At 55.2% G+C, this 26,119-nt stretch overlaps 1 protein-coding gene across 9 annotated transcripts in view; it reads right to left on the bottom strand.

Annotated features, from left to right (window-relative positions):
- The window catches only part of AFAP1 (actin filament associated protein 1), a 149,555-nt gene that overhangs the window by 66,061 nt on the left and 57,375 nt on the right, over positions 1 to 26,119 (bottom strand). For all 9 annotated transcript variants that reach the window (XM_043573051.1, XM_043573049.1, XM_043573048.1 and 6 more), the window contains 3 exons: positions 21,122 to 21,250; positions 19,118 to 19,215; positions 7,628 to 7,736 (listed from right to left, as the gene is read on the bottom strand). In XM_043573051.1, coding sequence (XP_043428986.1) covers positions 7,628 to 7,736; positions 19,118 to 19,215; positions 21,122 to 21,250 — 336 coding nt within the window. The remainder of the gene's footprint in view (positions 1 to 7,627; positions 7,737 to 19,117; positions 19,216 to 21,121; positions 21,251 to 26,119) is intronic.

The following is a 26,119-nucleotide window of genomic DNA, read 5'->3' on the forward strand; positions in this document are numbered from 1 at the left end:
ATGACGCGGTCAGGGAAGGGTGTCCAGCAAGAGCCTGTGGGGGCAGCGCTGAGAATGGGTGCGGTCGGGGGGCAGAGGCCGGCGGCCCAGAGGCACCTGCGTCCTGCCGATGAGGACCTGCCCAGAGGACCAGGCAGAGGGTGGTTCCAGGCCTGAGAAGGGCCCGGCCCGAACTGCTGCAGACAGAGAATGAGAGAACGGCCCATTCCTGCCTCTGCGCGGACATACAGCCTTCCCCTGGCGGTCGGGCTGTCCTCCCCGAGGAAACGTCCTCCCCACGCGCACGCGCACCCACACCACCGCCCCGTTTAATGCGGGAGTCGCACCAGCTACTTAAATTCAGGTCTAAGTCAAGTCAAAGAAAATCAGGTGTCAGTTCCTCCGTGGCACTAGCCACATCTCCAGAGCTCAGCACTCACGGTGGCAAAGCGGACGTGGTGCCAGAGCCCAGACGGGGAGCGTTTCCGCCGCAGGGGAAGCTGTCCGGCCTGTGCTGGAGTGACTCATGCGTGCCAGGTAGAGCGGGGCAGGCCGTGGGAGACAGGCCGGGGCGGGGGGGGGGGGGGGGGGGCTCGGCACACGGGGGGCAGGGGACACCAAAGGTGAAACTCGATCCAGACCTTTTATGCGTCGGTGCCAACCACACACAGGAGTCGAGGAGGAACGCGGAGCAAAAGCACCGAAAACATCAGAGCGGAGCCTCTTGTTTTCCAGTAGCACCTACATGCTTGCCACAGAGGCCACGTTAGTGGTTACACTTGTGGGGAGGGGCTGGGATGAGGAAGGGGCACACGGGAGCTTCTGGGGCTGACGCGTTCTCCTCGTGACCTGGTGGCGCTTCCACAGATATCCTGGATCGTAAGTCAGTAAGTCCATATGCATATTTCGAGTGCTTTTCGGTAAACGTACAATGTTTTACAGTAAAAGGGTTTTAAAAGGTCAGCGTGGCTAGAGCAGAGCTCACGTGGCGGGGAGTGGCAAGGCACGACACCGAAGGTAAGCGGAGGGCCGCCAGACTCGGAGAGACCCAGTGCGCACGGAGGTCCCGGAGGGGCGATGCACAAAATCAGATTTTTCCTTCCCAAAGGTTATGCCCACCATAGTTTGAAGGACCAGGAATCCCTCAGTGCTTAGCTCATTTCCTGGAATAGCGAATCCACTAAACACTTAGCAAACGAACGAGCAACAGCAGTAATGAATGCTTACAAGTGGGAGAAAGACCTTTGATTTCATTCATGCAACAAGTATTTACCAAAGGCTCACGATGCATCAGATACTACTTTTCTTATTTATACAGTTGACCCCTGAACACAGTTTGAACTGCACCGGTCCACCTAGAAGCAGATTGTTTTCAAAAAACACAGGACAGTCCTGAAGATGTATTTTCTCTTCCTTATGCTTTTCTTAATAACATTTTCGTGTCTCTAGTTTACGTGGTGAGAATACACTACATGATACATATGACAAACGAAACGTGAGTTGATGGACTATTTGTGCTCACGGTAAGGTTTCCAAGCCAACAGCAGGCTGGCAGCGAAGATTTCGCAGAGTCAGAAGTTACGCACGGATTCTCCACTGTGCGCAGGGCCCGTGCCCCCACCCCCACGGTGTCCCAGGCCAGCCGTGCTTCCACGGGTACAGCCATGGAAGACCAGGCCCCCGCCCCTGAGACGGGCGCACCTCAGTACACGGTCCCCCCTGAGCCGTGGTCTCACTTTCTGTGGTTTCAGTTTGCCGCGGTCGGTATGATCCAGAAGCAGGTGATTCTCCTCCTGACGTGTGGTCAGAAGGTCAGCAGCAGCCTCACGCTGCATCACGCGCCCACGTCACCTGCCTCCTTCATCTCTGCACATGAGCACTTGCCATCTCACATCATCGCAAGAAGAAGGGCGAGGGCAGGACAGTAAGACGTTGAGACAGAGAGAGAGAGAGAGAGAGAGAGAGAGAGAGAGAGAGAGACCACATTCACACAACTTTTATTACATCGGTTGTTACACTGGTTGCATTGTTGTCAATCTCCTGCTGCCTGATTCACCAATTAAACTTTATCACAAGTATGTGTATAGGAGGAAACACAGCACATACGGGGTTGTCTGCAGCTTCAGGCATCCACGGGGGTCCTGGAACGTCTCCCCCCCCCCCCCCCCGGAGGAGGATGGCCAACAGGGCCCCTGGTGGCCCTCTCTGTCCTGGGGAGGGCTGAGGTGCCCAGCGGAGAAAGACAGCAGGTTCACTGCCCACTCCCCCCACCCCCCGCTTCTGAGAGAGAATCGACACATTCCTTTTTAGGAGACTGGCAGCCAACTTAGCAGGAAACACAGAGCAGTCAGGGGTACTGACCACAGTCTGAGCCTAAAGGAAAGTCAATCTCTGAGAAGTCTCTCCGACGCCTCCCCAACGGAGAGCAGGACGTCTCATTACCTCCTCATTCCCTGCACCCCCCGGTGGCTCCAGCAGGACTTCAAGGAGCTCACTGTCTGGGGCTGGGGTTTGGAATATATTAGGAAACAATGAGGACTTTGTGAAAAGTTAAGAAGGACCCGGGACGGGGGAGGAGGAGAAAGAATCACCACCGGCCTTCAGACCTTGAGGTAAGCGGAACGGGTGTTTCGGAGATGGATGGAGGGTTTCCTTTCGGCAAAGTCCGAGAGGGTGCTGATTAGAAGCCCCCAACCCCCGGCATGTTCTGGCATCCCGTGTAGACGTCTACGCTCCTTATAGAGCAAGGAGGCAGCCCAAAGAGCCAGCCAGAGACCTGTGTGGATCTGTGTGTGTGCCTGATGTCACTGGTTAGGAAACAGTCCTCAGGCCAGACTAGTCCCGTGGGCAGTTGTGATGGAACCAAAGAACATTCCGACAGTCGATCACTTTCAACCAAAAACGTTAAAATGCGTAACGTACACATATCTCCATAGCCCAGAAATCAGAACATTTCAACCAACTGCCCTTGGGGAGCGAGAGGACAAGGGGCGCAGGCGACCGGGAACCAAAAACAAGATGAAATGTGGATCTGAACCCAAAGCCCCAACAAGATCCGCGGCGACTGCCGCCAACTCAGCCAGGCTGGACCCGGCTTCCAGCCTTCCTGGCCTGTGTGGCCGGGGTGAGGGCCAGCACCACGGGCCGCCACCAGACGCAGACCGGAAGGCAGAAGGAACGGCGGCAGCTCCACCCTGAAGGAAGGTCGAGGTCACCGGAGGGTGCCAGGCGCTGCCGGGCTCGGCCCCCGGTCCCGGAAGTGTCGCCCGCCCTGCTGCAGGGCCCCCTCCCGGGGCAGCTCGGATCCCCTCGGTCCTGCGCCACGGCCAAGAGCACCGGCATCTTCTGCGTCGCCCGTGTTGCCGAGTGTGGAGGGACTCACAGGCAGATGGACTTGTCTTCGTGGATTTCGGCGAGGCCCTGGGCCCCGCCACCTCCAGCCGGCTGCTCTTCCAGACTTCCGAGCCACCAGATGCGCAGGCAGCGGCTTTCGTGGACTTCTACAGCTGCCGTGACTGTGTGAGGTCGTCACCGTGGCTCTGTGTCTCGGATCACACCCTGTTCTAGAAGCTAGCAGAAGCCTGATGGAGGGCAGGCCCCTAGAGGTGAAGCTCGGCACAGACCCTTTAGGATTTCAGGGCACGGCGACACCAACCTCTGGAAACACTTAGTTTACCTTGGAGAAACTGCTTTTGGCTCACTGACACCCTAGTGGCGTCTAAATGCTTGGTCACGGGCGCCCCAGCTGCCCAACACGGGCTCCGTGTCACCTGACCCACCGCGGAGAACCCGACCCTCACATCCCAGCGGTCTGCGTCCATCGGGCTCCTCCAGGCCCAGAAGCTGTACATAACAGGTAGAAGCTAGTAGTTCAGATGCACGTGGTCCTGTTCCTGCCACACGGGCTCCTTCTCCCAACAGGGACCCCTCGGCATGGCCTACGGCTTGGCTGCGTGGTCAAGACTAGAGACGAACTGGCAGCAAGGAGGTCTGCAGAGGGGTGCGGACGGGCCTCCCAGATACGCTGGGAAGGTGAAGACTGACGTACCGGGAGAGCTCTCGGCAAAGCCTCCGCGGAGGGGCCTCGCGACCGGGGACATGACACGGCCCATTACACGAGCGTCGGCCAGCCTCTTTCCCCAGGCTGCCCGTCCAGATGCATTCACGCACAAGTGGCCGTGGTCCGGGGATGGACCTCCGCTCGGCAGTCTGATTCCCGGAGGGCCCTGCCCGCACATGACCCTGTGCCCCGCGGCCCCAGCCGGCCCACCTGGAACTGGACCACGTCCTCCACGGAAGGGGCAGCGATGCATTCTCACTGGAAGAGATCACTCAAGACAATCTGCTCTCCCCACCACGATGCTCCTGCCTACAGCCCCATCCAAGGTCTTGCAGAACGCCCCGTTCACCAGCACGGCATCCCGCGACGTTGCTTGTGACCAGAGAACTCTGTTACAGCAGAGGCAGCCCGCGCTATGGGTCTGTGCTCGTGAGACCCCCTGGCCGTGCTGTGTCCCCGTCCCCTGAAGCGGGTGACCCAACAGGCCAGCGGAATACCCTTTGAATACCCAGTTCTAGGACCAGCTTGACTGGCCACCCCTGGAGACTGGGGGTGCCATCTTCGAGAATGCCTTCTGGCAGGGTGTGCTGCGCCTCAGTTTCCCCCAGAGCCAGGGCTCACGGGTCTGGGAATCTAGGGCTGAACACGGTAGTGACTCCTATCTCTGTTACCCCTAGCGATCACGGACATTTCTGCCTCCCTTCCCTGACAATTTTGGCTCTGCAGCCCACAGGTCTTAGTTTCGAAGGGCAGAACGTCCCCTCCAAAGGACACAGTGACTGCTCCGTTAACCCAAAAGTGGAGACAACAGGGGGGGTTATTCCAGTGGCTGGGGTGACTAGTCACGGCCACACCAGGGCGAGGGGGGCGGGGCGCGCAGGTCTCTAGGGTGGCCCCGGTACTCCCGCTCCCTGTAAGTGAACCACCCAGTGCAGCACAGACCTTTCGGGAAGGAAAGGTGAGTCATCTTACCGGGTGATTGGCCAAGGTGCTTGCCGAAGCCAATGGGAACAGGAAGGAAGTTACAAAAACGAGCCATGACCACTGACCAGTTGTAGAAATGAGGACGGGACTAGTTACACACGAGGCTACTCATCCTGACTCTGCTGTCTGCGTGTGTCTCCCCCACTCCCTACGATCTCACGGCAGAAACTCTAATGGCAGGTGGTTGTGCATCACAACCTTCAGGTTATGGGCTCCCAAAGGGGAGAAAGACCCCGCAAGAAGAGCAAGGGACTTTGCCTCCTCTGGGGTGGAAGGCCGGGGAGCTTTCAGTGATACGGGCGACAGTTGGGTCCCATGACCCTGCACCGTGACCCTGCACTGTCCCTACCTGGAAACCCAACGCGGTTCAGAGCGTGTGCCTGGGTGCCAGACAGACGCCGGACAAACGGCGGTAGCTTTACACCACATCAACCGAGCAAGGCTGCAGTGACGTTGCCCAGAGTCCCTTTCTCGGCTGGCTCTGGCCACAAGAGAGGTCTGCGAGCAGTCCGGAAGGCCGGAGGGGAGCGGCCGCCAGCACTCTCCGCAGGCTGGCGCGGGGGCCGGGCGCTGCTCCAGTGCGCACACAAGTCGCTGGCTGGCCCTCGCTGGGCCCAGAGCCCGGGCAGCTCGTGCAGGTCCTGTCCCTCGTCGTCATGTCCCTCGTCGTCGGAGGCCCGGCCAGGCGCGTGCAGCTCTGCGGAGGCACGTCCCCGTCTGCCCTCCCCCTTCCTCCGGATCCTCAGCGTTTCTTCCCAACCACCAGCCCTGCTCCACGGGCCTTTCTGGCCGTTTCCACGGCTGCCTAAGCCTCGTTCCCTTCACAGACCCTTCATTCCATGACACTCTTGACAGCCTGCTTCTCCGCTAGACCCACACCTGACCCAGGGTTCGACAAGCCGTTGCCGAGTCCCTAAGGAACCATCTGGAAGCCAGCCCGCTGCCCGGTTTCTCGGGAGCGGGGGGAGGTCCTCACCGCCAGCTGTGCAGCCGCAGACATCAGACCGAGGGAGCCACGCACATCAGCCCCGCTGATTCGCGCCCCGAGCGTGCGTCCCGCTGGTCTTGCTTCCTGAGCGAGCTCAACAAAAGCTGCCCACTGCCAGCAAGTGTGGGATGGCTTCTCCGAGGAACAGGCCAGGACACCTCGCTGAAGGGGGGCTCCTCAGACAGGCCCCCCGACGTCAAACAAAATGACTACCAGGTTCTGGCCCAGAAAGTGTGTTGAGGGTGGGGGAGAGGGAAGGTAGGAGAAAGCTAGAGCCAGACTGTTCCAACTGCTGGGCAACCCCTGTCGAAAAACCCGTTTCCCTGTGCTCAGTGCAGTGACAAAGCAAAGGACTCCAGTGAAGTCCTGAATCCACCAGGCCGTTTCTGTTTCCATGTTTTCTGAGTAGGCCCCTGATTTCTGAGATGGTGGACACTCAGAAATTACTCGAACGCATTTTCCATGAGTAGTTTTTACATAAAAGAAACATTAGAACACTTGACTTAGAGACCTCAAAGCCCGATAGGGCCTGACCTCCATCGCAGAACCGTCCCCTTCTCCCTCAGCGTGCACCTGTTCCGGAAGCCGAGCAAACTGGCGCCCTGCTCTCAAAGGGCCGGCGGTCCCGCTCGCTGGGTTCTCATGCAGAAGACGTACCACGGGAGGAGGCCCTCCTGGAACGATCCAGGGAGACGGTGGCAGCACCTCCGCCTGCCTGCTGCCAGGGGACAGGGAGGTCAGAGACCGCGAAGTGCCGCAAGGCAGAGACCTCGGGGGACGAGAAGACGGCCCCGGGAGAAGGCGTGCATTTCCGTGAGAAGACAGATGGAAGGAGGACCGTGTGCCGCGAATATTAACGTGCCGGAAGCCCCGAGACCAAAATGCGCAAACCCGCCTGACTTCCCGTCTCGTGTGTCTAAGAAAAGCACGGCTCTCTTGTCCACAGGGACCCGGATGCCGTTCCCGCACTTCGCTCGGGGACGACAGCTCCCTGCCTGACGGGATCGGGGGAGAGATGAAGCCGGTGATCCGGCACCAAAGTCCAGAGGTGCTTAGAGAAAGGTGCTCCGTGTGAAGGTGGGGGCTGGGACCCAACAGAGGTACTTCCGAGAGCTACCAGGCAGGCGCCAGACCAGAGCCTCGCCAGGACGGCTCCAGCCTAGGCAAGAATTTTCTAGAAAAACCTATATGAAAGGAAGAAGAAACAGGCGGGAAGAAAGGCCTGTGACTGGGACGCCCACGGGTTCTGTACCCAGGCTTTTCCAGCTGCGGCTCCGCCCATCACGGCACGCGGGGGGAAGCCGCAAACACACGCCACCACGGAAGACACTGCCTGTGACCAAAGGGGACACGCTCCATCGAGACCTAGGACTCCACGGCGACAAGGCTTCAGCACGGGTCAGAGGAAGCGGACAGTGAGTTACCCAAGGGGCCAGAGAGGCACTGCAGGCTTCACAGCCCTTCCGGCACTTACCTTCGGGGTCCAGAGTGACTCCGCTCCACGCTCCCCGTCGCTCTGTAGGCCCCTCCTCCCCTTCCTCCCCAGAGAGCGAGCCGCGCTCTCCCCGCCCCGCAGACGAGGCGGCCGGCACGGGCCGGGCAGCCCCGACACTCACTTGACGTGATGTATTCAGGAGCCTTCCCAGGGCTCAGGGGCACGGCCTCCTCGTAATAAGCTTCCGGGAGAGAAGACGTCGGGAGCGGTGGCGGCCCGCCGTCGGGTGGCTGAGGAGAAGAAGCGGAGACACCAGAGATCAGAACTGTCGCTAGAAAATTCTGTAGTGTGCACTAGCAGGTGCTGCCCAGCACTCCCCCCTTTCCTTGAGAAGTCCGTGGTAAAAAAGAACCCCGTCCCACAAAGGGGTTCTGAGTTCAGGCCCTGCCGGGGTCCCTATTGCTTCCCTGCCACGTCCACCCCGGCCCGGCCCTGGCCGCACCCCACCGGGTCCACGCCAGGTCGCCAGCGGCCAGCGGCCGTTCGCACCCCAGCACAGCCTGCTTCCGGGGCAGGGGCAGACTCGCAGCCCTCTCTCGGACCCTCCCCAGAGCCGAGAGGGGGGCTCCCCTCCCCCGTCCCCCACAGCACTGACCCTCCTGCGTCGCCAGGGCTCCGGGGCGCAGGAACCGTCCAGATCCGCCGCGAGGCAGTAGGTAGGCAGTGGCTGGACAGACGAACGTGGCCGGCCCACACTCCCACCACGCCCCTCCCGCGGCCAGGGACGCTTTTAAAGAATTATAAAAGAAAGTCGCCTACGAGCTGCTCTCTGAGAGAAACTTCTGTCGAGAAGGAGTCTGCTTGTGGCGGAAACCAATCCCGCCGCAGTTTCTGGTCAGACTCTGGGGCTGAGGCACCCTGGTTCTGAGGCCATACCTTCCGAACACGCGAGAGCCGGCGGGGACTGAGGCCGCCTTCTTCCCTCGCACGTGCCCGAGGAGGAGCACGTCCTCACCTCGCTCCGCACGGACACCCGGGAGTTTGCCGCTTCCCTCACTCGCTGGTCCTCACGCCGGCAGACGGCGGGGAGGGGAGGGCAAGGAAAGCCAGCGTTTGCCAAAACCTGCTACCCGCCCGGAGCCGTGCTGGGCGCCTGTGCATCGGCCACGGGTGGCTCAGTCAGCCGCCTCCGGAGGCCTCCGCGGCAGACGTTACCTTAACTCACGCATCCCAGACACGGAGCGTGAGGCCGGGGGTCTAAACGGCCTCCCTGAAATCGAGCTGGGCTTTTTCCGACACCAGGCCTGTCCACTGAAGACCTTTTTGTATTCACATCCTCTCTCTCCCTCTTGTGACTGGTTCACACGACCTACATCCAGCACATTAGAAAGACGTCACTGAGAATGGAACAGAACAGTGGCCCAGACGGACGATCCACCAAGTTAAGAGTCCAAGCACAACACGTTTCGAAGAAATCGTAAGGGTTTGTACTAACTCTCTAGAACGTGAGACTCCACCATGGAAAGTGCAACTCAGCACCGGATCCAAGAAGTCCTTTGTGAATGACTAATCCCCCACCGTGCATCCAACCCACTCCTTCCTCTCGCCAGATGAAGGGTAATTTTCACAATTTTCCTCCATCTGCTTGAGGCCCGTTATCTGCCCTCCGCCCCGGGCCTGCGCCCCGGACTACACAACCCCCGTCTCCTCGCACGCCTCCCACCGGGCTGCCTTCCCGACTGTCGTCATTCTGTGGTCGTCCGCTGGACGGCACCCAGCTCCTTCCTATCCTCCCGAAAAGGCAGTGCTTAAAACGGAACCCGCTACACCATGCTCTGCCCCAGGCGAGGTCTGAACAGGAGCCCGTGCCCGGGTTAAAATCCCTGCTTGTTACTCGTGGAAAAGAGCTGCCTGCCTCACTGTGTGTCTTTATTCATGAAACACAGAGGGTTTCAACTTCCTCTTGGAAGTTGGAACAGGCCAATTATTCATGGCCTGGGAGAGCGTTACGAACAACTGACTCAAACAGACGTTTAGAAGGAGCACAGACCCCGTTCCCACAGCCACAAGCTACGCTAAGCCGCACAGGGTGAGGGGCTCCCCTCCCAGCTGACGGGCTCCCGCAACTGACTCGCAGCCGCTGCTGCTGGTCGCGGGTTTGGCACAGCTTCTCAGCAGGTGTGCCCTCAGGTCCCATAACTCCACGTCTTGTTTCTGTTAATTTTTTTTAATGTTTTATTTTTGACAGAGAGAGAGAGAGAGAGAGAGAGAGAGAGAGCACGCGCATGAGCGGGGGAGGGGTAGAGAGACAGGGAGACACAGAATCCCAAACAGGCTCCAGGCTCCGAGCTGTCAGCACAGAGCCCGACGCAGGGTTCGAACTCATAAACTGTGAGATCGTGTCCTGAGCAGAAGTCAGACACTCAACAGACTGAGCCACGCAGGCGTTTCCCCCCCACCCCCCGCCCCATAACTCCACTTCTGGAAACGCATGGCGAGAGGGCCACCAGTCATGAGAGCAAAAATGTGTAAAGATGTTCAATAAAAGTTTAGTTAGCAAAATCTAAAAACAATCTCAAAGTTCACCAAGAGAAGAACGCTTAGGTGTGCCGACCCACTCACGTGCAGACGTCAGAAAGGTCAGCACGCACCTGCTACGGTCACTTTCTTGGCAAACCTTCCCTGGACTCTGTTCGGTGGGAGAAAGCCGGCACGCCGGAGCCCTTCGTGGAAAATGTGTGTGTTTAGGCTTACACACATACACAGACGGGAGGTCATTCACCAACGTGTTAACAAGCATTTGCATATCTGTGTAGCTTGGCTCGTCCACGTAATATTTTACCATTTCTAAAATCAGTAAAAAATTAAGCTACCTTGGCTTCGAAGAAATACCCCTCAAAAAAATCATTCTTACGGGGGTACACCCTCTCTCTCCCCAAAGGGCCTACACTCCACTCCCAAATACTCCTTATCCTGGAAATTCTGGGTTTCAGTCAGAGAAACCACGGCTTGCTAAGTAACAGCAAGTGTGGGAAAGGCTAAACAGAGGGACCCGAGCTGTTAGTATCGTTGCTTTCAGAGGAGAAGCTTCTTTCTGAGCCTTTCCAATAGTAAGAGTTCACTGAAATCACCATTACCAGGAATTTTTAGAGGGTGGCTCAGTGGGTTAAGTGTCAGACTCTTGATTTTGGCTCAGGTCACGATCTCACGGTTTGTGAGATCAAGGCCCTGGTCAGGCTCTGTGCTAACAGTGCAGAGCTTGCTTGGGATTCTCTCTCCCTTCCCCCCCCCCCCCCCGCCTCTCCCCCACTCACACTCAAAGTGAAAAACAAACAAACAAACAAACAAACAAACAAACAGGAATTTTTCTAAGTACAAAACACAGAAGGCAGATTTCCAAAAGGGCTCATGGAAAACCAGAGAAGGCAAGGGGAAGGAAACAGGAGTCTAGCACAAAGAGGACGAAGGCCAATTCGTTGGCACGGACCGCGTGTGGGGCCAGCGCCGTCCTGGGGCCGCGTCACCTCCCGGCAGCTCTGGGCCCCGCTGTCCTCACTTGTAGACGAGGGCGCCTGTGACGTCCACCCCAGCTCTCAGGCTCATTCAGGCGTTCCTGTAAAGCTGCAGGTCAGCAGGCCATAACACCAGCTTGACCGGTCTGGAGAGGAGTCCCGGGAGAGTTGAGCTTGGGGCCTCATTATGTGGTAATGACACTAGTCTCTGGCCAGGGCGGGCTCTGAGGTGCACCTTCTAACGGCGACACCAATCGCCAGCGTGGCGCCACCCTGGACCGTGCACGTTGCCCTCGATACAGGAGACAGCCAGTCTGCACACGGAGCCTGGCCGCTGTCCTGCCCCCGCGCCCCGCGTCTCCTGCGCTGGCCCCACAAACCACCCCCACAGCCTCTGCAGAGACTTGGGGAGACACGCGAGAGACCGTCCTCCTGGAGGGACGACTGACCCCTGATTGCTTGGCCGCGCCCCAGACACGAACGGACCGGCACCACACCAGTCACTAGACATCGTCAGATCCACGGAAACATTTCTCCCTCGAATTAATACTTCAGAGAAAGTTACTCCGTAGCTTAGGAACGCTCTCCTGCCTTAAGGTAAGCTTCTCCTCCTAGGCGTCCATGTCTTTCTAGAGGAACCCCCACCTACGGCTGGACAGAAATCCAATCTACAGGCTTGCTTGGCTCTCCGCATCGGCCATAATCCAATTCCTCTCTTTCTGGAAGGAAAAGCCCATTAGCATCTGCCTTTGCTAATTTAAGGAGAAGCCTTCAGGGACCTATTTTCCCGCTGATAATAATAAATATCATGTTTATATAACTGTATAGTAGAAGTGTAATTATCATCATTATTATGACCCTTTCAGCAATCAAACAATGGTACCTGCCATTTACTGCTGGCCTACCGCACGCCAGACGTTGTTCTGGATACTTTATATGTGTTTTCTCTGGTTCAGAAATTAACACTGAGATGCTGGTATTTTGATGATGATTTTACTTAATGAGGAAACTGAGGCCAGGAGGGGGTAGGCCCCCACACGGAGGTCACACACACGCGGAGCTCACTGGTGGAGGAGCTGGAGGCCGGCTGGAGAGGCCCGGGGCTGAGCTGGAGGCCGGGGACCAGAACGCAATACACTTCCGTGCCTCGACCTTATCCCACTGCACCTGCTGCCATGGCCGCCACAGGAAGGAGCCTACCAGCCCGCTGAGGCGCTGGGTCCAGGGTCATTCCCATCGTCTCCTCACAAAGGCAGCCATTCCACCTGCCCAGCACCCTTCGGGGCTCCCTGTCTGTCACGCTGCTCCCCACCACCTTCCCTGCTGCCCCAACCCATCTCTTGGGCCTCTGCGGCAGAAACAATAACCTAAGAGCCCTGATTCTAGCCAAGAGTCTGAAATCACTTTTTTGTTTTAAGTTTGTTTGGCAGTGGGGTGGGGGGGGGAGTAGAAAGAGAGAGAGAGAGAGAGAGAGAGAGAGAGAGAGAGAGAATCCCAAGAAGGCTCTGACCTAAGCTAGAATCAAGAGTCAGACACGTAACTAACTGAGCCCCCCATGGGCCCCTGGAATCACTTTCTGACTTGAATACATACGTTGGGCATCCAGATTGTTTTTCTGGTTGGTGTGACTAAAATCCATCAAGAGTAACATAACGTGAAATAAGAACGTCAGAGTTCAGGGTCGAGGTCTGTTACATACCAGCAAGAGCCTTTTCTAGCTGACACAGCGTTTGGGAAGCACGGCAGGGCAGCCACGCGCGAGCGCAAACCTCCTTCGGGCGGCACGGCTTCGTGGCAAAGGTGTCCGCGCTGCTCAGCGAGCCTGAGGACTGGCGTGGAGTGACCATCGATGGTAAGAGAATTTTACAGTCTAAGCAGCCAAAGGGGTTCGGCCCTAACAGCAAGCATTTTGAGTAAGTACTCTTCCTGGCAAAACGCAGGTTTTCGCCCAGGTCACACCCTGCAGATTCGCATTCCGCTTAGCACGTGCGTCAACAGTGGGACCATATTCACACACTGTTCAGTTTCCTGTGGCTTCGTTCACGCGTGGCAAAGAGTGGAAGCCCCGCGGGGCCGTGTCCTCTTCCCCCTCCTCCACCAGCGGGAAGGCATCCGCAGGGAAGGCCAAACGGTCCGTCGGGGTATAAACAGGATACGTATCTGGAGTGCGGCCACACGTTAAATTTTTAAAAGATGCCACGGGAATTACACAGGAGACTGAACTCCTCAGGAAGACACGGGGGGGAGAAGAAGAAGAACAAATGATTCGTGTTCACCAAGAGGATCACATCTGATTTCACCAGGAAATAAATGGTTTTCTTGTTTTAAGTCTTGGGCTTTGGTCTCAACTGTGCAACTGGAAAAGTACTTAACTTTGTCAGAGAACCTCAAGGAGCCTCGTAATCTCATCTGTCGGACAAAGTTGCCGTGAAAGTGCTTCGGGAAGCACGGGTGCAGAGGCGGAGGGGACGCTGGGACCACACTTGACAGTTCCACAGAGCCGGAAAGCAGAGCGGTGGGTGCCGGGGGGAGGGAGGGCTGGCTTCCTGGGGACAGAGTTTCGGCTGGGGAGGAGGGACAAGTTCCGGGGACAGAGGGTGGCAGGGCGGGGGGGGGGGGGGCTCCCCAACACTGTGAATGCACTTGACGCACCGAACTGGACACCTAACGATGGTTAAAATGGTGGAGCTTAGGTCATGAATATGTTAACACCGCTCCAGAAGGTCTTCATTATTATCCGCTGACATAATAAGCAATCACCATTTATGAACTCTGGCCCTAAAATATCAAAGAACTCAGTGGCTCTCTCACACCCCATCCAAACACCGTGTGGCGCTCGGCCAATGAATTACCGAATGAAAACATTTCTAAATGCCTCGACTGGGCAGCACACCGATGACAGCTCTCCTCGCTCAGCCGTGAAGACCTGAGAGTCCCCGGGTTTGGGCTCAGCGCCGTTCCGCGACGAGGGGGAGGAAGGAGTCACCCGCCGACGGCACCCGGCCCCCCACGAAACGGCCCCGTGAGCACAGGTGCCAGCCGGCAGCCGTGTCCGCGTGGACGTGTCCACCGTCACAAGCGGTCTGTGCCCCGGCCACACGTGGAGCACATCGGCGTGACAGCTGCACACTGTGGTGCGAAACCACACGGACCTCTGTGGAAAAGCACAGCTCTTCCCAGAAGGCTTTTATCAAACAAACCATTCGTTCGGCCCATTCTAGTCTCCGTCGGAGAGCAAGGGGGTGCGACCAATCGCCCCACGCTCGCTATTTCGAGGCCTTGGGAGAAGTTCCGAGCGTCCACACTGTTGCGAGCACTTCTGAAGCCTGATGGCCACACTGAAGGACCCCAGGTCACACGGGACGCCCTCGGCTGCCACCACATTTCCTCCCAGGACGGAGCAGGCACACTCAGATGTTCCCTCGGTGCATGGGCGCATCGTCAATGCTAACAAGACTTAGGGACGCGCTCCCCGACCCTGAGACACCATCGGCCTCTTCTGCGCGGCACGCGGCACACAAAGAAGCACAGAAACAAACCGTCTCCACAAAGTGCAGACTTCGCTTCCTTAGAAGAGTGTGGAAAGGAGCTGCTGCTGTTCAATAGACCCTCACGGTCCCCTGGGGAGATGGAATGACAGGCGACAGTCAGTCGGTGGTAGTTGCATAAAGCCCTGCTGGGCACTGAAAGGGACCGCTGACCTTTTTAGGTCAAAGATAACTCATCTCTAACAGTTGTTCAGATGGAGAAGAGGACGTGGCCGGAGTATCACATATCTTGCCCTACGACACATTCTTCAGCCTTTCATGGGCGGCATAGACGGGAACCCCCACGGGCGCCTCGGGACGAACCCCTGCAGCGTGGCAGCCTCGCGGGCAGGCCCCTGGCCAAGTCGCTCCCCAGCACACGGAGCCGCGTGCCAAGCTCCAGGCCACCCCGCCTTCCTTGGGGAGCCGTAGGCCGTGGCCCAGCGGCTGCCTGTCCTCTCCACCTCTGCCCCAGCACCTGCTAGTTCTGCTGAAAGTCAGCCTGCCACCAGCAAATGGCCGACCGGCCAAAAGCCAGCTCGCCAGGGGCAGACTGAATCCACTGAATGACAGACCGGCTTCCTTACTGGATGATGAATTCACCAAAGCACCATCAGGAAAAGACAGTGGGGCCATCCTAACCCACCTCTGCTCCCCTGACTTGCCGACGTGACAGGCTTTCTTCACTCCCTCTGGAAAGCGCCCTGACGGGTGTCCGGAAAGTGCTCGACATTCACGGTCGACAGGCTCCTCTCCAGGCTGCCCCCTGCGAAGGGTCCCCTCCAAGGAGATATACGTGCACCAAGAGTCAGCCTCGTTCCTTAAGCACTTACACTCCTTACAGCGGTTACCGATGTCAACGTGATTGCCTATTGCACAAATAAGCCACTGAAACGGTGAGCGCAAAAGGCGAGGTGATGCCTCTGTGAGCTGATGCTCTTTAGAAAGCTTCAGTCAGGGGGCACCTGGCCGGCTCAGTCAGTGGAGTGTACACCTCTTGACCTCAGGGTCGTGAGTTCGAGCTCTACACTGGGTATAGAGATTACTTATACAGAGGAAGGAAGGAAGGAAGGAAGGAAGAAAAAATGAAAGAAAGAAAGAAAGAAAGAAAGAAAGAAAGAAAGAAAGAAAGAAAGAAAGAAAGAAAGGAAGGAAGAAGGAGGGAGGGAGGAAAAGAAAGGTTTGGTCACGACAAACTACAAAGGAAGAAAAGAAAACCATTCAATCAAGGGAGGGCGTGTCGACTGGGAAAGAACAGCACAGCACTTGAAGCTGCACAGGCTCCAAACTCAGGCCAGCTCACAAGTGTCTACATTTTGCTCCACTTTAAGGAAACAAAAACCGGAAATCACTAACTGCCACAGGTAGAGATGACGCAGAAAAGACTAGAAGAATGCAGGGCATAGCCCCTGGCCCCACATCACAATCCCAGGAGAATCGTAGCAAGGAACATCCTGGCTTAGAGGCTGCGGGAAAACCCCAGATACCCATGTTCTAGGTATCAGTAGGGAGAAATTGTCCATGGGTCAGACTCCTACTCAAAAACTATTCGTTTAGGGGGCGCCTGGGTGGCGCAGTCGGTTATGCGTCCGACTTCAGCCAGGTCACAATCTCGCGGTCTGTGAGTTCGAGCCCCACGTCGGGCTCTGTGCTGACAGGTCAGAGCCTGGAGCCTGTTTCCGATTCTGTGTCTCCCTCTCTCTCTGCCCCTCCCCCATTCATGCTCTGTCTCTCTCTGTCCCAAAAATAAATAAACGTTGAAAAAAAAATTAAAAAAAAAAAACTATTCGTTTAAATTTAATAGATTTAGGGGTGCTTGCGTGGCTCAGTTGGTTAAATGTGTGACTTCAGCTCAGGTCATGATCTCACAGTTTGGGAGTTCAAGACCCGGTCAGGCTCCGTGCTGACAGCTCAGAGACTGGAGCTGCTTTGGATTCTGTGTCTCCCTCTGTCTCTGCCCCTTCCCCGCTCACACTCTGTCTCTCTCCCTCCCTCCCTCCCTCCCTCAAAAATAAATTTAGAAAAAACATTAAAAAAATAAAAATGTTTATTATGAGAGAGAGAGAGAGAGAGCACGAGCAACAGCAGGGGAGGGGCAGAGAGAGGTGGGGAGAGAATCCCAAGCAGGGATCTGCTGTCAGCGCAGAGCCCAAGGTGAGGTGGGTTGCACAAACCATGAGAACACGACCTGAGCCCAAACCAAGAGTCAGACGCTCAACCAACCGAGACCCCAGGCGCCCCAACCAACATTTTTGATTACCCCCCTACCACCAATAGGAGGGCTCCTCGTGCACCTTAGGCCAGGACAGTCTGCAGCACTGCAGCCAAAGGCAGGGACAGAGCATAAGCTGGCACAGCGAGAAACAGGAGCGAGAGAGAGAAAGAGAGAGAGCACAAACGAGTGAATGAATAGCAAACTCCATCAGAGAAAAAACCCAGGGGAACGGGTTGACTATTTGGTGGCCAAAATGGTAGAAAACGCTGGCTATTCAATGAGCAGGCTTTGTCTGCAACTGACACGGAAAGCGGCAATCTGTCTGGTCTGGACCAGCTCTTGGGTCTCAGACTGAGACACGGGTCTCAGTCCAGACCAGGTATGTGGCACTTTACGTGGCAGCCGAAGAGTCCACGACATTCACAGAAGCCTCCCACTCTCCGATCTGAACAGCAGCGATGAAATACAGGCCACGGTGTAGGGAGGGCCATGGGCTCAGACCAGGAAAGTGCACGTGAGCCAGAAGATAAGCCCCAGAAAGGAATGAACCGCTGACCTCCACCCTGTTCTGCTCTTTCAGACAAACAACGTGTGTGAGGACCAACGCTTCTGGCCTACGGTTCCGCGTTACATCTAAAAACAGGTGACAAGTCACAGTTTCTACAGCAAACGGGATGAGTTTTAAAAAGGAAGCGAGTCATTAAAAAAGAAATTTGTAAAGAGGGAGAAACACGCCATGCTAAAATGATAAAACACGGTGCATAAAAATCATATGTTCCATACACTCTCGACCGCAAAAAGGCTAAGTGTGTAAAGTGACAAGCAGGCAAGCTACACACGAGAGCCCGCGTGTGACGTGAACTTTCCTAGTGGCCGCAGAAATTGATGAAACTGACTTTACTGCTGTAACCCCGTGCACACGAGCCACTTACAGCACATCGGGATTCGGACCTGAGGCCTGTGGCCCCCCCGCCCGGACGGCAAGGGCGGAGGAAGAAGGCGCCTCTCCCAGGAAGAAGGAAAGTGGGTGACTTTTATTTACTTCTGGGGCTTTCCCCCCAGTTCTCTTCTGTGATCTTGTTGAAAACGCAGCACCGAAGGCCCCATGCGGACCTAGTGGACGAGAGGGTTCGTTTTCACAGGATCCCCGGGGATTCGGGGCCGTGAAGTCTGGGAAGTACAGCTCTCTCCAGGAGCGGCAGGCCCTTGGGTGGGGCTTGGCACCTGCCAGGCACCTTCTCTAAGCACCGGAGATCTACCATTTCGGGACGAGCTCACGGTTACCCTATCGGGCTTCCGGTTCCGGACACCACATTCTCTGCTCCGGGAGCCATGCCTGCCTCGGCTGTGCGGCCACACCCCAAAACAGTAGCGTTGAGAAAAGACTGGATTTGAATCCAAAGAACCTGCTACAATTTTTGCCTTTGCTGACTCTCGTGTGGTGTTGAACCAATCACATATATTCACTGACCTAAATTTCCTGGTCTGGAAATGGGTGTGCGTCCCAGTCACATGGTCAGGTGCTGTAGGGGTTCTCTAAGGTCAAGCCGTGAGGATTACATGAAATCATAAGTGGAAAAATACCGAGTGAGGTGTGTGATACGCAGGAGGGAGCCGACGGGTGCTAACGTCCTCGGTCCCCTCTAAAATACTAACTGATGGGCGTCGAGTGGACACGGGCCACGACGCGGGGACCCAGGCGGAGACAGGCCCTGCTCTCCCACAGCCCTTGTCCTGAGGGTGAGATGGTGACGTGTCCCTGCTGAAAGCAAACATTAAAAAGAAAACCGTTGAGTAACGAAGTTTGCTCTGGTCCTGACAGCATGTCCAACGTTCCTACGTTGAGCACACGAGAACGCAGCAAGGCAGGAAGAGCTAAATGGCCTGTGAGAAGGTGCATGTGAGAGCACCCCAAGACGGCAAACGTGGCAAAAGACTGCCAAAACAAATTCTGGATGCATCCAATCCAATCCAGTCCAATCCAATCAAACACACATTCCTGGGATGTGGATGTATTTTTTTGCCCCGGAAGAAGCATAACAATGAATATTAAAGTGTCAGACTAAGGTATTCAACTCCAGAACTCACCCAGACGGTCAGGTCCCTAGACTCTGCTGCCACTGTTGTGCCTGCTAAAGCCTGTGATTTTAATTAAAAATTAAAAAAAAATCTGACCTAAGAACAGATTTCCACGGACCTGGAGCTCCAGCCCTTGTTAAGGAAACACCAGCCTCCCAAGGGAAGCTAAGTGAACAGCCTCCCGCTGGCAGCCCTACAAACCACTCGAAGGAGAGCCTCTAGCAAGACGAGGCCTCCTTTCCCCCAGACCCAGACCCAAGCCGTTATCACCTGCCCGGGGCCCTGAGTCGCCCGGGGCCCGGGGGCTCTGCTGCTGCCCCGGGGGACCCTTCACTCACCAGCCACGGCTGAGGGATCTCCGGCAAAGGCATCTGGGGAGGAGCCGGCAGGCTGTTGGGGGTCTCTTGCTTCTGAACATGGTCTTTCACTTCGAAACCTGTGAGCATCAACCAAAACCACAGAACTGAGTGGGGGGGGGGGGGGGGCGCTAGCCGTTCTCACTCCCTCGGCCCCATCGTGAATGCTTTGCCAATATTTGTCTTCTCTAATCGTGTACCGCAATTTTGTCATTCTCCACTTTACAGGTGAGGAATCTACGGCTGGAAAAAAAGGGTTACGGAACTCACGGAGACATTAGCAGGTGCAAATGAGGGAACGGCCACCAAAGCCACGTTCTTCCCAAAGCCACCAGCCTCGCCAAGTGAGGTGCTTTGCCTGAACTTCCCCTCAGGTCAGCGATTACCTGCGGACTCCGGGGGCGGGCGCTTCCCTGGGAATCAGCCCGTGTGTATTAGATGCCCTCTTTTGTTCTCATTTTTTAACTTTTTTTTATTTTGGAGAGAGAGAGGGAGAGAGATACAGCATGAGTGGAAGACAGGGGCAGACAGAGAGAGAGAGACAGAGAGAGAGAGAGAGAGAGAGAGAGAGAGAGAGAATCCCAAGCAGGTTCCATGCTCAGTGCAGAGCCTGACATGGGGCTGGATCCCACGACCCTGGGATCATGAGCTGGGCCAAAATTAAGAGTCGGACGCTCAACCAACTGAGCCACCCCTGTATTAGGTGCCCTCTTAAAGTCAGACACTGGGACAGACGAGCGTGGTGAGTGCCATGGCTGGTGTGAGCTCATGCTCTCAGTGGGTTCGTATTCAAGTTGGGAAGACAAGTTTACACACAAGTAACTCTTAGAAACAACAGTGAGCACCAGGTCAGCGAAGGCAGGAAAGTGGAAGAAATCGGGTTTCATATGGGCACGGGACTATCTATAGGCCAGGACCCACCTGGAAAGACCCACAAGAACAGCCACGACAAGGTTCACCTGCACTGGGCTGCATGTGCTATGCAGGCAGGAAAATGGGCTGTGAAAAGCCAGAGCCCTGAGCACCAGAAGCTGCGGTGGAGAATTCTGGCACGGAACTGGCAACAGTGAAAAGACAGAAAAAGAACGAATGGGAATATTCTACCACTGAAAATAATCAGCGGACAGGTTCAAGGCTAATTAAAGAGTGGAGGGGAGAACAAGACAGGTGGAAAGCTTTGGAAGCACGTACAGAGCACAGCATGAGAGACAGAGGGTCGGAACCCACTGGGCAGAAGGAGACAAGAAGGGGCATCGGGGAAAGCCAACAGCAGCTCCCAAGGCTGGAGGCCCACATGCGGTGGTGCGTCCAGACCACCTGTCAGGAACAGCCGGGCAAAGGGAACACGCAGAGGGTGTGGGGTTGGAAAGCAGGGCCCCTTCCACCCATAAAAGCCACAGGAAAGGGACCCCTGGGTGGCTCGGTCGGTTGAGCGTCCAACTCTTGACTTCGGCTCAGGTCACGATCTCACGGTTCGTGAGTTCGAGCCCCGCGTGGGGCTCTGTGCTGACAGTGTGGAACCTGCTTGGGATTCTCTCTCTCTCTCTCTCTCTCTCTGTCTCTCTCTCTCTCTGCCACTCCCCAACTCACTCTCTCTCAAAACTTAATAAATATTAAAGGGAAAAAAAAGCAACAGGAGAAAATCACAGCCAGTGATGGCGGGTTTACCACATGTCAGACACTGTCTGGAGGTATTTTATGTCATCGCCTCTGACTCCCACGACATTCGTCCGAGGCGGATGCTCCCGATGAGGAGAGGAGTGTACAGAGAGGAAGTAAGTAGAGCGTGGTCACTGTCAGCTCCTCAAAGGCTTTGCCCTCCCACGCGGGGAGCCCGCCGGCACCGGGCACACACGGAGGCCCTCGGGGACAGCGTGGTGAATCGATAGGTTCATATGTTAATGAACAAACGATCGTGTTTACATAGTGGTATTAAAGAAGGTTCAGATGCAAAACAGACACTGGAGGAAGAAAGAGCGGACGCACCTTTGGATGACTGTATCCTCAGCAGGATGTCGGTAATCACCGCCTTTTTCTCCCTGACGGTTGACGTTAGGTACTCGTGGTCCAGGAGTTCAAGAAAGAGACGGAGTTCAACTATTAACTCTTCCATTGCTGCGAACAAAGGAGAGAGGAAGGACACCGTCAGACCCAGTGGTGTGCAAACGCCACAGGATAAATGCGTTTCATTTCAGATGGACTGGGTACGGTGTTCCCATGTGCAAAGCAAGTTTGCCGAAGCCAGGCGGACGAAGATCCAGGCACCACCTTCTAGACAAACACGCTGCTTTGCTCGGCTTTGACGCGGCGAGTTTCGTCTCGGACAAGCTCCAGAGCCGTGCTGCCAACAGATGGGGCCGTGACCCAAAAGCCCGATATCATGGGGTCAATTGCATGTTAAATTTCAATGTTGGGAAGGAGCTGGCAGTTTGAAACGCCAAAGAGTTTTCAAATAACCACTAGGACGTGGTTTCAGAAACTCAACACTCAACTCTGCTTTGTAGGGCTGCTTCCATCCCCAAGAAGGCCGTGAGCATGTCTGTGCAGTTACGAGAAAGATGCCGATGCCAAGAAGGACTTGGGTGCGGACTCCTCACCGTGTCTGTCCCTTATAGGATCAAGGCAGACTCAAGACCAGGCTACGTGGCTGAAGTCAGCAATTGACGTCTCATGCTGTGAACCTTTCAGGGACCCAAAAGCCCTTGTAGGGTGTGCAGGGGCTCCAACTATTTTTATAGTACTGAAGCTTGATTCTTCTTGTCCGGCATTAATGGTGCAAAGGCAAAGAGGCTTAAACTGCCACCCTCTTAGCACAAAGCAAAGCAGGGACGGCCAACTAAACTTGTGGCCACTGTATACCTCACCACACGCTGACAGTAAAAATTAAAATGTTACTTTAAGAGTGTTTTGGGGGGCAGCTGGGTGGCTCAGTTGGTGGAGTGTCTGACTCTGGATTTCTGCTCAGGTCATGATCTCAGTTTGTGACTTTGAGCCCCACATCAGGCTCTGTGCTCCGTCTCTCTCTGGCCCTCCCCTGCTCACACCCTCTCTCAAAATAAAATAAACTTTAAAAGAAAAAGAGTTTTGACGGAGTGGTACGAATCGTCCGCCCCGGGGGATGCACCTTTTTGGCATCCTGTACGATAAAATGGGAAGCAGGCAAGCAAGCAGCCCCTCCGCGCAGACTGACAGACAACGGGGGTCGGAGGGCAAGCACGCGTGCACTGTTTGAGGTGCCAGTCACACTAAGCTGCTTTGTCACGGGGCCCCAGGAAGAAATGATACACGAACTGCAAGGACACAGACTGAGTGTATGACTGACATCTTCCCAACAGGGAACAAGATGACCTAATCAGGCCAAGGTAAACAACGGCAGCGTCGGTTGCCAAGGGTAAAATTTGAGCTTCCAAATGGAAGAGTGAGAATTTCGAGCACTTGTACCCACCACCGTGAGCGCGACAGCTTCTCAGCAGAGACTTTCCCGACCAGAACGGGAGTGACACTGACCAACAGGCCTTTCTGATATGGTACAGAGCAGCAGGTCAGCCTTTGGAACAGCCACACAACCCAGTGAACCGTGACGTCACAAAATCACACACGGGCAAAGATCCATCTAACGTACAAAATAAGCTGAAGTGTTCTAATGTAACGGAGGATGAAGTGTTTGTTGTCTGATTCAGCTTCAGATTCCACATTGCAACTAACACACTAAGAAACTACCACTTGACAATTTTTGGTGTAGTATCAAAGAAGAATATTGACAGTTTCCTGAAAAGGCACTGAAGTACTCTGACCCTGGGTCTGTGTGAGCCAGATTCTCTTTATGTGCTCCCTCTAAAACAATGCTTCACAGCAATCTGAGTGCAGAAATAGATACAAGAATCCAGTCGTCTTTATCAAACCGGATATGGGAAATACTTGCAGGAATCTGAAACACGGCACTATCTCACAAATTAGCTTTTTTTGGCCAATGTGGTTACTTTTCATAGACCTATATTATTTTTAAATGAATTAAGAAATTCCTTAAAAATCTGCCAGTTTTAAATTATAATGTGTACAGATAAGCCACACATCTTCAGTATTTATTTTGAAACCAAAAAGTCCTAAGCAAAAAGGTTTGAGAACCACTGGTCTATGGGATTCTTTCCAAGTCTACAACACTCTTCAGGACTAAAGATCCTAACTGAGGCCATGCTGTTGTAACTACAGAAGCTCTCATAATTTTAGGTACGTGGATGAAGAAATGGCAAATGAGTCCAAAGTAGGCAAGGTGTATCCCTGGGCTGTTCACTTTTCCTAATTGAACGAGTTTCCCTCTATGAAATGAAGAGGATGGATTAAGTATTTACTTAGTCAAACACTGACTAAAGGTGTCATTAGTCAAACAATGTCTTGATGATTCTAAGTGGAAAACAATCTCATCTATACTTTAAAAATGGTGGGCTGCTAGTGTTGTTCATAGTTCAAAAGGTGGAAACAACCCACACGTCCACTGATGGCTGGACATGGCCTATACACGACGGAATATTCTTCAGCCTTGAGAAGGAGGGACATTATGACGCCTGTTACAATATGGATGAACCCGGAGGACCTCGTGCTCAGTGAAATACACCAGTTACAAAAGGACACATACTGTGTGATTCCACGTATGCGAGGCACTTACAGTCATCAAAATCACGGCGACAGAACGTGGAGTGGTGTCTTCCGGGGCCCGGGAGGGAGAACGGGAAGTTAGGGTTCAATGGGTGGTTTCAGCCCGGGATGATAAGTTACCGCTTGGGAAGATGAAAAAGTTCTGGGGATGGAGAGTGGTGACAGCTGCCTGACAAAGGGAATGTGCTGAATGACACTAAATGTGCATTCAGAAAGAGTCAAAACAGCAAATTTTATGATATGTATATTTTACCACAATAAAGAAAAAAAATCAACCTCGTCCAAAAATCGATGGGCTGCTATCAGCAAAAATGTTAAAAATGCTTATGGGTCTATGTTAAACTCACGATAGCCCCTTCTCGGCCTTCATTCATACATACTTTTTTAATCAAAAATGCCTCTCTTGCATGTAACCAAATTATATTCATCCTATAAGATTTCACATAGATCCCAGCATGAGTCATGAAAATGTATATAGGGGGCCTCAGACTGCATCTGTCCTAAAGGCCCTGAGCTCTGTTACGGAGTTCCCACGCAGGACTCACACAGACCTCTCCAGGCTGTGAGTTTCCTGTGACCACGGGGGGGGGGGGGGGGGCCGCCTCCTGGCTCACACTCCCCTGCTCAAGAGACCAGCGCCCTCTGGGCAGCCGTATCCATATCCCTGTCACCCTATGCAGCCTACAGCCACCTTCCACTCCCAGGATAACTTGCTGAGCCACCCTCAACCAAGCCGCACAGTCTGATTCTCCCTCCTTCCTGTGGAGTTTGCCTGGGACTAGGGACTCGTGGGCAGTTGGGATCTCTGCAGTGGAAGAAGATACATAGACACAGGAGCCATGTTTAAGCACATACGTGCCGGAGGGCGAAGCCAGTACCACAGGAAGAAAGAATTCAGTTATCAGCACACCCTGGAATACAGGCAGACACGCTCAGAGGCCAGAGACAGACAGACAGACACCGATGGGCTTCCCGAGAGCTTCCCGGCCCCTCCTCCGTCATCCGTGGAGCTGCATGGCACACCTTACGCCCGAGCCTGCTCACAAACGTTCGTTTCGTTGTTTTTTACAAAAAGCTGCCTCGTATGGTTTTCTGTTCACCTGAAATTGCAAACCAAGATCTGCGGAGCATGGCTCTCCCCACCGCAGGGTGCGGCACATCTCACATCAGAGAGCGTGACTGTTGGAAAACCTTCACAGACTCCACAAACCACACCACGCCCCTGGCAGCCCCTGCAAACACTTAAAGCCCCCCACGTCCCCCTCCTCCCAGCCCCCTCTGACCAATCCTCCCCAATCGGCCCCTCCCCACGGGGCTCCGCCTTCGTTCCCAAGACTCACTCCTCTGGCGGCGGCCCTACTCATAACCGATAACCGGATACTTAGTGATCTAGGCTTTGTTTTGGTGTTGTTCTTCTCCCAACAGCTGGTCGGCTGGTTGGGAGCAGGTTTTGCGCTCGGCTCATCTCTGGACACCCGGCCCCGCGGTACCGTGTGCGCGGAAAGCACCGGAGTACTGAGTGACGGGTGACTCTCCAGTAAGGAAGAGACACTTTCTGAGGACCCACGACGTGAAAGGCACCTACGCAAGACCCCTCCTCCGCCTCCTCCCGGGAGTGCTGCTGAGACTCCATCATCCCCATCTGCGGGGGAACGAGAAGCCAGCCCCGGTCTGCTCGCTTGTATTCGAGCAAATGCTCACACAGCAGCCTCAAGTGTCCACCCTGTGCTCGTCCCTGGAGAGCAGCCCCGGTGGGCTTAGCTGCTGTTGTCATCCCAGCTTACGGCTGACGAAAGGGAGGCTCAGGGAGGTCGCCGAAGGCTACCAGGCAAGTAGGTGGCTAAACTTCTCCAGCTCACAATCCGCTCACGGCCACACGGCGAGAGCGCGGCAGTGAGCACCTGAATGCGGATCTGATTCCAAGGGCCCTGCTTCGGCCCCTTCACGATGATCATCGCATGGTTGCTTCCTGACACGACCCGGCCTGGTGAGACGCTACAGCCATCTTCTTACGAGCTATTAGGGGGGTGATAAATTCCGCCGGGGCCTACATGGCGCCCTGTAGGGCATCAGAATTACGTACTGAGCCATCTACCTCCCCCACTGGACTGCCCGTCCTGGCCTACGGGGACAGCATCCTACAGGGACAGAGGGAATTCGCTGGGTTCCCTCTGGTGCCCGGCAGCGCCCAGCATTAACCACGCACTCAGCACACGCACGTTGAAGGAAGGGGCGTGACTTCCCAGAGCTAACAGACATGCGGCCAAGGCTAGGGAGGAACGAGAAGTTCCCGCACCCAATCTTCAGCCTAAGACTCTGGATATGGACCCG

This window comes from Prionailurus bengalensis, chromosome B1, assembly GCF_016509475.1.
Source record: "Prionailurus bengalensis isolate Pbe53 chromosome B1, Fcat_Pben_1.1_paternal_pri, whole genome shotgun sequence".
NCBI lineage: Eukaryota > Metazoa > Chordata > Mammalia > Carnivora > Felidae > Prionailurus > Prionailurus bengalensis.